Source organism: Aquarana catesbeiana, linkage group LG02, assembly GCF_042186555.1.
Source record: "Aquarana catesbeiana isolate 2022-GZ linkage group LG02, ASM4218655v1, whole genome shotgun sequence".
In the NCBI taxonomy this organism is placed as follows: domain Eukaryota; kingdom Metazoa; phylum Chordata; class Amphibia; order Anura; family Ranidae; genus Aquarana; species Aquarana catesbeiana.
In genome coordinates, this window is record NC_133325.1 from 755,928,694 (window position 1) to 755,944,127 (window position 15,434).

A 15,434-nucleotide genomic window follows, 5' to 3' on the forward strand; every position below is an offset into this window, starting at 1 on the left:
AGCCCCACTGTATGTAGGGAGGTAGTCACTCTCTCCTGATCCCTTCCAAGATGGACTATGGGATTTATAGTGTGTATAGGGCATGACCGCAACCAACGTGCAGAGCTCGTTCCAAACAAAGGGAAGTGAGTGGGAAAAAGGAGAGGTGCGGGAGCTCTCAGAGGACATTACAAGCAGGCAGAAAAACACATCAATATGAAACAATTTCATATAAAAAAAAATTCCAGGGCTAATAAATAGAGGGTGTATGGATTATTTTTGGAGAATGCCAATATTGTTTAGTGTCGCTTTAAAGCCAAACCCTTTTTTTTTAATGTGTGTTAACCACCCTGCCAGGCTTTTATTTGCTGTCTGCACCCCCTCCGGGAAATTTTCCTTCATTTTTCTGTCTTTGTTTCGTATTTGGTCTTAGAAAGTACTGAAGACTTTGGATCTATATGACAGCCAGGCAACTGGCAAGAGGCAATTCCGAGGCCTTTTTGTGAGCCTGTACGCATGTCTTTTGCTCCATCTTACACATGGCAGGAGCAGAAATTGACATTTAGGACCCCATTCACACTGAGGCGGTTTTCAGGCGTTTTAGCGCTAGAAATAGCGTCTGTAAAGCACCTGAAAACTGCCCCCCCCATGCTGACCGAATGTGAAAGCCCGATCGCTTTCACACCGGGGCGGTGCGCTTGCGGGAAGTTAGAAAAAGTCCTGCAAGCAGCATCTTTGGGGGGGGGGGGGTTGGGATTGATGTATACACCGCTATACACAGCTCCCAAAACGCCCTGCCCATTAAAATGAATGGGCAGCGCTTCCGAAGCGCCGCAGCGCTTTCAACCCCTTCTTCGGCCGCCAGCGGGGGCTTTAAAGCATCCTGCTAGCGGCTGAAAGGCGCAGATTAGACAGCGCTAAAGCGCAGCTAAAACGAGCAGCGCTTTAGCGCTAACGCTCGGGCGGCCCCAGTGTGAAAGAAGCCTAAAGAAGAGCCAGAAGAAGAAACAAAAGCGTAAGCACACATTATTCAAACGTTTTGATGGTCATTTAGAAGAGGTTCTCACTGTGCTGCTTGTTATACAGATGGCCACTAGGGGGAGATCCTACGATTCTATCTATACAGGATACAATAATCTTGATTGAATGATTTTTTTAAATAAAGATATAGAAAACATTTTTTGTGTGTTCTTCATTAACAAAGGATAACATTTTGTTTTAATTCATTCGTAATATTTTTTTTCTGAGCTGCATATCCGATTTAATTGTTGGACTGTTTAGTCTAATGATAGGAGGAGGATATATTGATCTATATAGGAGATATATCATATCTATACCGGGTTAGATGTAGCCTAAGCATCTCTCCGAATCAGACATAACCATTCAGAATCCAGATAAAGCATTTTTAAGATTCTTCCGCTGCAAATTAGATAATGAAAGGGGGAATCTGATTGGCTGCCATGGACAACGCCGACACATCTTCAATGGTTCATTGGCCGATTTAATGCATTTGGGGGGTAATGGGGGGGTGCGCCCTTACCTCTTCCCGACCTTCCGACAAATCTTAGGTCGTTGAATCGGGCGACCTGGCTCTTCATCGCCGCTGTGGCATTGCGAAGCTCAGCTGAGTAATTTTCATCATTGCCCGCCATCACGGTGACCAGTGTGCCATCTGGAACGTCCCCTAGCGCCACCACCTGGACAAAGAAAAGCAGTGAAATGTCAGACATCATCATTTCGGATTCCTGTATCCAATCTAATCTTATGAGGTGCCCTGGGACATCAAGAATTGTGTATGTGGGAGAGAACCTAAAGGAAGAAATGTCTGTAATGTCCGAAGTAACCAATCAGAATCTGAGAATTAGACTGTTTGATGAATTGGGGGGGCTAAACATGCACTTCAGCCTCAGTGCTGCCCCCTTCCCTCAATTGGCTACATAGGCAGCATGACTCTGGCTGTTGCTATCATTTTCTAGACTGCACTAGAAAAATTACAGCTGAAGCCTGATTGGTCACTTTGTGCAGCACAGATTTCTTTTCTTTTTTTTTTTTTTTTTTTTTTTTTTTTTTAGCAGCAGTCTTTAAAAGGCAATCCTATTTTTTTTTTTTTTTTAATTGTTGTCCAATCAAATTGTTACCAATCAAATGTAATGCCGGCAATACTCTCCAACCATTTGATCACACTATTGTTTCAATCTTTTGATCAACTCTTGAATTATGAATTGGTTTTCAATACCATTTTGAACACATTTGACCAATTGTGTAAGAATGAAGAGAAGATGAATGGCAACCCGTTGGCTGCCTGAAGATCCCAACAATCACTGCGTCTGATTGGACACAGTCACTGCTCTGCGAATCATTTTCCACCCGGCTCAGATGATTTTTACATTGACCTTTGTCAAGCTGGGTGGTGATTGCGGGGCCAACCATGACGTGAAAATCGTCTGATTCAGCAGGAATTGGAGGAAGGGCAAGCTGCTCTGGCCAGCTTTAGACTGTCCAAGGGATGATAATACATGGAAGACCTTCTCACTTTGTACGGCTTATGGTAAACTTCTTCAGAACACAATAACAATCGAGCGTTTCAACATTTTTTCTCAAGAAATTTAGATTTCCACTTAAATGTTACTTATTATGTAGCTTGGCGTATTCTATTCAGCCTGAGGGACTGAATGAGAGAAGTCTACAGCTGGTCCTACACTGAGAATTTGGGACGGTTCCTGGTGAACCGGCTACAATTTGGGGGTGGCCATGTTGGCACTCCCCCCCCCCCCCGGACAACCTTTGGCTGAAAAACTGTAGGGGCTGCATCCAATCAGATACAATCGCCTGCACTGCAGATTCATATATAGTGCTATGAAATGGAGGAATGGAGTATGTAGGATCCTGCTGGATTATATAGCATTATATAGATGAGGGAGTGGTGCTATATAGCTGGAGGAATCGAGGACTGGCACTATATAGATGAAGGATTGGAGGAATGGTGCTATATAGATAGGAGAATGGCACTAGATAGATGGAGGAATGGTGCTGTATGGATGGAGGAATGAAGGAATGGCACTATACACATGGAGGAATGGCACTATACAGATGGAGGAATGGTACTATATAGATGGAGGAATGGCACTATATAGATGGAGGAATGAAGGAATGGCACTAAACACATGGAGGAATGGCACTATACAGATGAAGGAATGGCACTATACAAATGGAGGAATGGCACTATACAGATGGAGGAATGGCACTATATAGATGGAGGAATGGCACTATATAGATGGAGGAATGGCACTATACAGATGGAGGAATGGCACTATATAGATGGAGGGATGGCACTATACAGATGGAGGAATGGCACTATATAGATGGAGGAATGGCACTATATAGATGGAGGAATGGCACTATATAGATGGAGGAATGGTACTATATAGATGGAGGAATGGCACTATATAGATGGAGGAATGGTACTATATAGATGGAGGAATGGTACTATATAGATGGAGGAATGGCACTATACAGATGGAGGAATGGCACTATATAGATGGAGGGATGGCACTATACAGATGAAGGAATGACACTATATAGATGGAGGAATGGCACTATATAGATGGAGGAATGGTACTATACAGATGAAGGAATGACACTATATAGATGGAGGAATGGCACTATATAGATGGAGGAATGGCACTATACAGATGAAGGAATGACACTATATAGATGGAGGAATGGCACTATATAGATGGAGGAATGGCACTATACAGATGAAGGAATGACACTATATAGATGGAGGAATGGCACTATATAGATGGAGGAATGGTACTATATAGATGGAGGAATGGCACTATACAGATGGAGGAATGGCACTATATAGATGGAGGGATGGCACTATACAGATGGAGGAATGGCACTATATAGATGGAGGAATGGCACTATATAGATGGAGGAATGGCACTATATAGATGGAGGAATGGTACTATATAGATGGAGGAATGGCACTATATAGATGGAGGAATGGTACTATATAGATGGAGGAATGGCACTATACAGATGGAGGAATGGCACTATATAGATGGAGGAATGGTACTATATAGATGGAGGAATGGCACTATATAGATGGAGGAATGGTACTATATAGATGGAGGAATGGTACTATATAGATGGAGGAATGGCACTATATAGATGGAGGAATGGCACTATATAGATGGAGGAATGGTACTATATAGATGGAGGAATGGCACTATATAGATGGAGGAATGGTACTATATAGATGGAGGAATGGTACTATATAGATGGAGGAATGGCACTATATAGATGGAGGAATGGCACTATATAGATGGAGGAATGAAGGAATGGCACTATACAGATGGAGGAATGGCACTATACATCTAGATGAAGGAATGGCACTATATAGTTGGAGGACTAGCACTATACAGATGAAAGAGTGGCCCTATATAGATGGAGGAACAGAAGATGGAGGGCTCTGTTAGATTATATAGTGCTACAAAAACGGCTGAACAGAGAAATGGTGGATATATAGAAGGAGGAATGGTGCTACACAGATGGAGGAATTATAGATTCGATTATACAGTATAGTGTGATATAGATGGAGGAATGGAAGACGGAGGAGTCTGTAGGCTGAACAAAGAATATCCAGCATTGTATAGCCGATAAAAAGCAATTGGACAAAAAAAAAACTTGAGAATATTTAAAAAAAAGTGCCAATAAAATAAATGGATCAGTTTTCTAAAATGTAGCCAGAGCCCATTCCCTGGGACTTCCGGCCCGGGTTTTATACGGTGAGGAGGAGATCCGTTCCACTCCATGCCCAGAACGAAGTCTGGGGATAGACTCGGGATGCTAAGAGCCAACCATCTGAAAAGCGACTAAATAAACTCAAGTCTACATTTAGTTCAGAAGCCGAGTCTCATCTTTCCAAAGACATAAAACAGGAGGATAGAAAAAAAAATCTGAGATGAAAAGCATAAAATATTCCAAAGCTTTTAGAAGGTTCTTTTTCTTACACTGAACCTGAAATAAACTGAAAACACAAGAGGCTGGAAGCAGACTAAACTGACAAGACGGGACATGCAGCGCTCTGACAGCATTGTGTTTAAATGCTCCGTCTTAAAGATTAGCTGTAAGCTGTCTACATTTACTGTACTTGATGAATCAACCTCACTAAGTGTTCGCTGCCTCATTTATTGGGTTATTTTACAAAAGGAGGAATGTTTACACTGGTTCAGGGTATATGTTTCTACTGAATCCGGATGGCTGAAGAACTCACAGGCTCAGTAATAAAGACGACTCCTCCAGTCATTTGTTCTCTTAGCTTAAGGAAAGACGGCAAGTTTTACAATGCTATTCTATGGCGGATATGAACTACATGTCCCCAACCAGGAGGGGGCGCACAATCAAAGGGTATATCAGTTGCAGAGTCAGACTGTAAAATAGTTAATGAAATGAGACAATGTATCATTTGTAAATAGGTATATAAACTAATCAGGTACATTGCTTACATCTATCTCGAGTCTGGCGGTGTATTTCTGTGTAGCGGGTAAAGCACAGGGGAGAATACAAAGAGGGATTACCTCTACTGAAGGATGGGTTAGTGTTAAGGTTATAGGTAAGGTTAGTGTTAGGGTTGGAATTACAGCGACAACAACCAGAGGTTAGGATTAAAGAGAAGGGAAGGGTTAGGATTACTGAAGAGTTAGTGTAAGGGTTACAGGGAGGATTAGTATTAGTTATATGGAGAATTAGTGTAAGGGTTACAGGGAGGGTTAGTATTAGTTATATGGAGAATTAGTGTAAGGGTTACAGGGAGGGTTAGTATTAGTTATATGGAGAATTAGTGTAAGGGTTACAGGGAAGGTTAGTATTAGTTATATGGAGAATTAGTGTAAGGGTTACAGGGAGGGTTAGTATTAGTTATATGGAGAATTAGTGTAAGGGTTACAGGGAGGATTGGTATTAGTTATATGGAGAATTAGTGTAAGGGTTACAGGGAGGGTTAGTATTAGTTATATGGAGAATTAGTGTAAGGGTTACAGGGAAGGTTAGTATTAGTTATATGGAGAATTAGTGTAAGGGTTACAGGGAGGGTTAGTATTAGTTATATGGAGAATTAGTGTAAGGGTTACAGGGAGGATTGGTATTAGTTATATGGAGAATTAGTGTAAGGGTTACAGGGAGGGTTAGTATTAGTTATATGGAGAATTAGTGTAAGGGTTACAGGGAGGATTAGTATTAGTTATATGGACATTTAGTGTAAGGGTTACAGGGAGGGTTAGTATTAGTTATATAGAGAATTAGTGTAAGGGTTACAGGGAGGGTTAGTTTTAGTTATATAGAGAATTAGTGTAGGGGTTACAGGGAGTTAGTGTTAGGCTTGGAAATATAGCAAGAGCTCATGTTGGGGTTACATATAGGTTAGTAATAAAGGCACGGAAAAGGGTAGAATTACATGAAGAATTAAGAGTTGGGGCTACAGGGAGTGTTATGACGCGTACACACGATCGCATATGCCGACAACAAAATCCATGTTTTTTTTTCTTATGGATGTTGGCTCAAACTTGTCTTTCATACACACGGTCACACAAATCTTGTCGGAAATTCCGAACGTCAAGAACGCGGTGACCTACAACACGTACGATGAGCCGAGACTATTGAAGTTCAATAGCCAGAGCGGCTCTTCTGCTTGATTCCGAGCATGCGTGGAATTCTGTGCGTCGGAATTGTGTACACACCATCTGAATTTCCGACAACGGATTTTGTTGTCGGAAAATTTGAGCTCCAGATCTCACATTTTGTTTGTCGGAAATTCCGACGGAAAATGTCCGATGGAGCCTACACATGGTCGGAATTTCCGCCAACAAGCTCACATCGAACATTTGTTGTCAGAAATTCCGGGCGCGTGTAGGTGGCATTAGTATTAAAGATAAATGAGAAATTAGTGTTATGTCTCGTACATGCAGTGGGATTTTCCGACGGGAAATGTTCGATGTAAGCTTGTTGTCGGAAATTCTGACCATGTGTAGGCTCCATCGGACGTTTGCTGTCGGAATTTCCAATGACAAAGGTTTGAGTGCAGGTTCTCAAATTTTCCGACAACAAATTCCGATCGTGTGTACACAATTCTGATGCAAAAAGGTCTACACATGCTCGGAATCAAGCAGAAGAGCCGCACTGGCTATTGAACTTCATTTTTCTCGGCTCATCGTACGTGTTGTACATCACCGCGTTCTTGCCGATCAAAATTTCCGACAATATTTGTGTGACCGTGTGTATGCAAGACAAGTTTGAGCCAACATCCGTCGGAAAAAAATCCATGGATTTTGTTGTTGGAATGTCTGATCGTGTGTACTGGGCATTAGGGTTACAAGGAGGGTTAGTATTAGTTATATGGAGAATTAGTGTAAGGGTTACAGGAAAGGTTAGTATTAGTTATATGGAGAATTAGTGTAAGGGTTGAAGGGAGTGTTAGCGTTAGGCTTGGAATTACAGCAAGGGATCATGTTGGGGTTACATGAGGGTAAGGATTAAAGGGAGGGGAAAGGTTAGGAATACATGAAGAGTTAAGTGTTGGGGTTACAGGCAAGGTTAGTGTTAAAGATATATGAAGAATCAGTGTTAGGGTTACAGGGAGGGTTAGCATTATAGTCTGAATTACGAGGAGGGTTAGTATTCGGGTTATAGGGAGGATTAGTCTTAGGGAGGGTAAGTGTTACATGGAGGGTTAATGTTTGGCTTGGAATTACAGCAAGGGTTCATGCTGGAGTTACATGGAGTTGGTTAGTGTTAGTGGTTAGTAGAGTAGAGTAGAGTTGGGATTACAGGGAGGGGACGGGTTAGGGTAATATGAATAGTTAGGGTTACAAGGAGAGTTGGTGTTAGGGTTACAGGGAGGGTTAGTTTTAGGGATACAGTTAGGGTTAGTGTTAGGGTTTAAATTACAGGGTGGGTTAGTATGGGGTTTATAGGGAGGATTAGTCTTTGGGTCATAGGGTGGATTAGTGTTGAGTTCAAACTACAGAGAGGGTTAGTCTTTGTATTACAAGGAGGGTTAGTGTTGGGGTCACAGGGAGGATTATTTTAAGGTTTACAGGAACGATTAGGGTTTAGTGTTAAGAGTTGGGACCACAGAGAGGTTGAGAATTAGGGTTACAGGTAGGGTTAGAGTTTGGATTACAGAACGGATTTTTGTTAGGATTACAGGGAGGGGAAGGGTTAGGGTAATAATATGAAGAGTTAGGGTTACAAGGAGAGTTAGTGTTAGGGTTCTAGGGAGGGTTAGTTTTAGGGATACAGGAAGGATTATTGTTAGGGTTTAAATTACAGGGAGAGTTAGTACTGGATTTATAGGGAGGATTTGTTTTTGGATTACAAGGAGGGTTATTGTTGGGATTACAGGGAGGATTATTTTAGGGGTTACAGGAAAGGTTAGGGTTACAAGAGGTTTAGTGTTAGAGTTGGGACCACAGAGGGGTTAAACATTAGGGTTACAGACAAAGGTAATGTTCATTTAACAAATATGGTGCAGCTGTGTTCACTTCAATCATGTACAAGCAAACATTCACTTTTTTGTAATGTCATTGAACATGAGTGGGCGTTCAAAGTGAACACATCTTCAATGTAAATAATAAATGATGTGAATATATACTTTGCAAAGTGAACATTCACCTTCCTAAGTGAATAGTCTCTGCTCTTCTAATAATGAAACACCACTGATTTCAGTTTGTACAAATGAGGTGAGGGGTTAGTACTGTGGTCCCAGTAAATATATATATATATTGTATATTCTATACCATAGATGTCATTTCTGGGTATCTAGCAATAGTTCCATGCAGGGCAAGCCTTTACAAAGTGACTCAGCAGTTAACAATCCCTGATTTTTTTTTAATACTTGCAACTCTCCATTCAATAATGTCTGAGTGGTAGTAAACATGAATGGCACATAGTTGCATAGTTGGTAAACTTGAATAAAGACATCAGCCCATCCAGTTCAACGTGTGTGTGTTCATGTCTCTACCATTTCCCATATCCCTGTATATTGTGTTTGCTAAGATGCCCGTCTAAGAGTATTTTAAAGATGATGGCTCTTTTCTTATTCCGCTGCGATACTCTGGTAAGGATATCACTTGATATATAAATGCAGTTATAAAATTGCTTTCTTGGCTACAAAAATTCTGTAAAAACACTGTTTAGGTTACCCATATTCTCATATAGGTGCAAGATCCATCTCTTCATGTCTGTGGGTGCAAGCAGACCACTACAGACCCCCTTGGCCAACCAATCTCTGGGTAAATACTGATCAGCCATGGTGAATTATATTAATTCATTTCTATTGTTTTCCCCTGCATTAAAGGCCAGTAATGAAGGCACTTACTTATGCTCCATAAGCATGCATGGTTGGTTGGGTTAATCTGACCATGCATGTTTACCTTAAAACTTGGTCTTCTTATGGTTGGATTGTGTCCATACTTACAACTACCTAAAGAATTAAGAACTGAGTGCAATTCCTTGGTTGTCAAGAGTTTCTTATGACCGATCATTACTTCAACCAGGGCTTTTTTTCAGCTGAAACTTGGTGGAACTCAGTTCCACCACCTCTGGCTCAAACTCTCTGCTCCCTGCTCCCCACTTTCACTTGTAAACACAGAAGTCCAGCTTCTGTGTTTACAAGTGACAGCTTGTGTCCCAATGGCTCCCACAAATCTGATCTCCTAAACAGCTCCCACTGAGTGCAAGATGGGGGCAAGGGAGATGCAGGTGCCCGGGGTGCAGTGTGGATGCTGACACCCCCACTGGCTCATCTCCCTGCAAGTGTGAGAGGTGCAGCCACCTACATTGTGTGAGGAGGTACTAGAGAAGAAGAGGGGGAGAAAGTGAGATGTGGATGGGGGATGCAGAGGTAGTCAACTGTGGAAGAAGGCTGAACTCTGTACTCTGTGTGTAGCGCACCCCTGAATTCTGCATTCTGTGTGCATTGGCCCCCTAAACTCTGCACTATGTACGTAGCACCCCCCACCCGAACTCTGCACTCTGTACTTAAAATGTACTGTACTATGCGCTCCTGGTATTTAATGCCCCTTTAAGACCCTCCCACTTTTAATTTCATTTGACCACACCCAATATTTGATGCAGTTTGGAGGATGTGTGTGTAGGTGGGGGAAGGGGGGTTTTGGGGGGTCATGGTTGAGTTCCTGCACCTTTTTTATGAGAAAAAAAGCCCTGACTTCAACACTATAAAATTTCTCTACCAAGAACATTAATGTATTATATCCAGAAAGAGTGTAACACCGCTCAGACTGTGGATAAAGATTTCCTTGTGGGTGCTGGTCCCAGCTCACCACCGTCAATAGTAATTGAAGAAAAAGAAGATTGGTCATACACCATGGAAGGAAGAACTTCTGTAGAATAGTTACTTTATTGTCAAGGTGCCAAAGGACGTAGACAGGACGTTACAAGAACATTGGTACCAATGTTCCTGTAACGTCTTGTCTATGTCCTTTAGCACCTTGACAATAAAGTAACTATTCTACAGAAGTTCTTCCTTCCATGGTGTGCGACTTATTTTTCTTCAATTAATGTATGATATCTAAAGTTTAAATGATGGCTACAGTACATGTTCACTTATGCTGATCCTTTAAAATAGGCATTTGAATAGACTGATAGGAAAAAGACAAACTACAGGTCTACGAGGTTCTACCATTGGAATTTTTCTGGCAACATCAGTCTATTGATGTCACAAACAATTCATTTAATTCTTCTTAGGTCAATGAATGACTGCTTCAAAATGACATGCCCTGGAATCCCGTTATCTTTGGTGCACATGTAGCCTAATGTCTATGGCCCCAACACCAGCATCCAAAGTTTTCTGAGATGCCACCAGACCCATCCTCCACATCTTCAACCAGATCTACTTAGAAAACTAAACCCCTCCAGATAAAATTATATAATAATCTGAAGGCGTCAACTGAACTTTTCAGCTTCTGCAGATTTAAAAGGTAAAGTATCCAATTTGTATAACTTTGTCGATGATCTGCCCATTACTCCAACAGAAGGGGGATTTGTTGGCAAAGTTTTTTATACAATTTATCTAACGGCAAACCCTGGGAGGCGTGTAATGTTTTATGAAATTGTCCTAGAAAATGTCATCTATTTTTAATCTAAAACCAGTCACAAGACGGACACCATTCTCTTTGTTGTATTCTTCTCCTCTGACATTCCTATCTGTAATGTTTTGTAGAATAGATGTTGGGCCGAGCGCAGCCAATGGCTGCATTCCTGCCTTTTGTACGACACCTCTCCTCCGTCTTGTAAGTTCACCTTTATATTCTGAAGCTTCCAGGAGGCAAACAGTGTTGACACAACCCGGGCGCCAAACTCTCCTCTTCTTCTTTTCTTTAGCTTTATTGACTGAATAGTGTAAAAAACAAACCTCTTGGAGCAAAAGTTCATCAATGCGCTTTTTACATCACGCTATGCTGAATAGACAGCGGGGGGGCTTCAAGATTATAAAACTGGAAAATACACTTACATTTAAATACTATACTAGTGGGTGGGGCTTGGAACTTACTTTACTATGCCTGTGTATAGATAGAAAGAAAGAGTGAAGATAGATAGATAGATAGATAGATAGATAGATAGATAGATAGATAGATAGATAGATAGATAGATAGATAGATAGATAGATAGATAGATAGAGATAAACGCATACATATATGACTACAGGGTTGGATACATAAATAAGTTGTTAGATTGATAGACAAAGATAGATGGACAGACAGATAGATAGATAGAGTTAAGCTGGCCATACATTATACAATTTTCTTGTTTAATTTCCCTTAGATTTACCTTCAACTATGTAGTGCAAGGGCCTGCCTGATTGCATACAAATTGGAAGTGTTTGGGTTGACCTCATAGTATATAGTTTTGGTAAATCGAAAGGAAAATTGTATATTGTATGGTCAGTCTGAGTGAAAGATAGATAGATAGATAGATAGATAGATAGATAGATAGATAGATAGATAGATAGATAGATAGATAGATAGATAGATCGATCGATCGATCGATCGATCGACCGACCGACCGACCGACCGACAGACAGACAGATAGATAAAATATTTTTTAGGAGGGGGGGGGGGATTACTAAAACCGGAGGGTGCGAAATCTGTTGCAGCTCTAGATAAAAACCAATCAGCTTCCACGTTTCAGATAAAAGTTTGTGCTGATGCCTGCTTTTATATGGGGGGGGGGTCTTATTTTACTGATATCTTAATCTGTTACTACAAATATTTCTTATGTGTCTCCTGGATCCTACGGAAGTAACTCCTGGGGTCCTACACCACAGAATGAGGATTAGATAGACAGAAAGATCCATAAAGATAGATAGATAGAAAGATAGATAGATAGATAGATAGATAGATAGATAGATAGATAGATAGATAGATAGATAGATAGATAGATAGATAGATAGATAGATAGATAGATAGATAGAAAGATAGCTATAGAGGCAGTCGGAGAAAACTAGACACATATATTGGGGTTGATTTACCAAAACTGGAGCACTCAGAATCTGGTGCAGCTATGCATGGTAGCCAATCAGCTTCTAACTTTAGCTTGTTTAAATAAGCTTTGACAATAAAACGTGGAAGCTGATTGGTTTTTATCTAGAGCTGCACCAGATTTCGCAACCTCCAGTTTTAGTAAATCCCCCCCCCCTCCTAAAAAATATTTTATCTATCTATCTATCTATCTATCTATCTATCTATCTATCTATCTATCTATCTATCTATCTATCTATCTATCTATCTATCTATCTATCTATCTATCTATCTATCTATCTTTATTGAGCTTTCTGTCTATCTAATCCTCATTCTGTGGTGTAGGACCCCAGGAGTTACTTCCTTAGGATCCAGGAGACACATCAGAAATATTTGTATTAACAGATTAAGATGTCAGTAAAATAAGACCCCCCCATATAAAAGCAGGCATCAGTACAAACTTTTATCTGTTTATAAACATCATTGATCAGTTGGCAAACATCTGAACAATAGTAGGGGGAATAATGGTAACTATGGCTATGTCTAGGGGGTGGTTGAGCACAGATGATCCACTTCGAGGGGTGACTTAATAGACAATGGTTTTCATACGGGGTATTTATTATAATAAAAAAAAAGCTGCAAAACACCTGTCTATCATAGTCTACCAATATGCAAATTAGCCAATCAACACATCTTTTATTTGTATTTCTATCAATCTATCAGTCTTTACTTATTATTGTAGATGTTTCTCTCTGGGGAGGATCGACTGAGAATATATTTGAATTGTTATTTTCCTTTTCATGGTAGCAGAGATTGAATAGAATACAGCTTTGGTGGTCTAAGCAAAAGTGTACTAAACCCATATCTATCTATCTATCTATCTATCTATCTATCTATCTATCTATCTATCTATCTATCTATCTATCTATCTATCTATCTATCTATCTATCTATCTATCTATCTATTTCTCTATCTATCTTTCACCCTCACTCTATCTGCTCTCTCTCTCTGTCTTTATTTCACCCTCTCTCTATCTACTCTCTCGTTTTCCTATTTTTTTCACTCTCTCTCTATTTTCTTTATTTCTTTCCCTTTCTCTCTATCTTCTTCTTTCTCTCTCTCTCTCTTTATCTTCTCTCTCTTTTTCCTTCTTTCTTTCTCCCTCTCTCTATCTTCTTTCTCTCTTTCCTTCTCCATCTCTTTATCCTCTCTCTCTCTATTTCATTCTTTCTTTCTCTCTCTCTTTATTTTCTCTCTCTCTTTCTTTCTTTATCTCTCTCTTTCTCTCTTTATTTTACCTCTCTTTCCTTCTTTCTCCCTCTCTGTATCTTTTCTCTTTCTTTCCTTCTCCATCTCTTTATCTTCTCTCTCATTCTTTATCTCTCGCTCTCTTCCTTCCTTTCTCTCTCTCTTTCTTTCCTTCTCCATCTTTCTGTCTTCTCTCTCTCTCTTTCCTTCTTTCTTTCTCCCTCTCTATCTTCTCTCTCTGTCTTTCCTTCTTTATTTCTCCCCCTCTGTTTTTATCTATCTTTTTGTTTTTCTGTCTATCTTCTATCAATATTTCACTCTCTCTTTATCTGACAGTCTGACAGGCTACCTTGCTTTCTCTCTATCCATCGCTCTCGTTTCTCCTTTCCCTATAGATATGAATAGATACTGATACTGTTTATCGTAAAGCTAGTGTATTTTGGAGTTTGACTAGATATATAATAGATATATAATTTACACAGAGAAAAAAAAAATTATATATATATATATATATATATATATATATATATATATATATATATATATATATATATATATATATATTTTTTTTTTTTTTTTATATTACATTTTTTTTCTAACCTTGTAGGAAGTTCTGTAAAACTTAAAGTGACATCAATTCTGGTTTAAACTACAGACATTGGTATATTAGAAAATCAAATGATCTGGCTGATAGGCTAATATCATTCCTACAGATATTTGGTTTAAATGTAAAATGCAATTTCCCCTTTCTGTGATAAATATAACTTTTAAGCAATTTTTACAGTCAAAAGCAAAAGATGAATTTCCATTTATTTAAACGATTTTGTTTCTCGGAAAAATAATATTATTTGTAATCTGAAAGATGAAATCTGTTACAGACAAGATCTCATCAGTTATTGCCAACATGATAATAAACCTACAGTTTTGGTTTTCTGACTCTTGTATTAATTTCCTTATTTATTTTCACATCTGATAATCTAATACTCCTAAAATGGTATACATAGACTAATTTTGCCTAAAATTATAAGAAATTACAAAAAAGAAAAAAAGTTAAGATATACGAATTCGAAGCTTATTTAAAAAAAACTATTGGAAATTTGAATCTATTAGACTTGCAATGTTTGAGCTGATTTTTTTTTTTTTTTTGTTTACCAAAACTGTAAAGCAAATTAAGAAAAAATTTGAATAAAACAGTGACAACTGGCGCGAATCTGACTCATATCTTCACCGTAACCAATTTTGCTGAGACGGTTTATCTGAAAACGTGCTGAAAAATAGGCGGGTATGGCGGGTGCAATTTTTAGACTTCCCAAATTTACTCACTACGGTATATCTTTAACACAGCGAAAAGAGCAAACATACAGTCATATCAAAATAAAACGGTCAATTCTTTCGACTGTCGCTCAACCGCTTTAACTACGCAAACGTCAGTCATTTCAGGAACCAAACATCTGCAGAATAATATAACACATGATTGCTGTGCAGATAACATGTAGCAGATTCGACTGCAAAATAGTTAAAAGAGATATATAAAAAAGGTGGCAAAACTGCTGCTATTTTTCCACTGTTAGTTACTCAGCACGGGCAACCTACATTTGGAAAAAATTATTTCAGCACTAGTTCAATCTGCTCTACGCTTTTTTTTTTTTAAAACTAAGACAACAT

General features: G+C 39.4%; 1 protein-coding gene across 3 annotated transcripts in view; it reads right to left on the reverse strand.

Moving 5' to 3' along the window:
• RUNX1 (RUNX family transcription factor 1) overlaps nucleotides 1-15,434 on the reverse strand; it is a 349,984-nt gene that overhangs the window by 120,254 nt on the left and 214,296 nt on the right. For all 3 annotated transcript variants that reach the window (XM_073617184.1, XM_073617186.1, XM_073617183.1), the window contains one exon: nucleotides 1,520-1,676. In XM_073617184.1, coding sequence (XP_073473285.1) covers nucleotides 1,520-1,676 — 157 coding nt within the window. The remainder of the gene's footprint in view (nucleotides 1-1,519; nucleotides 1,677-15,434) is intronic.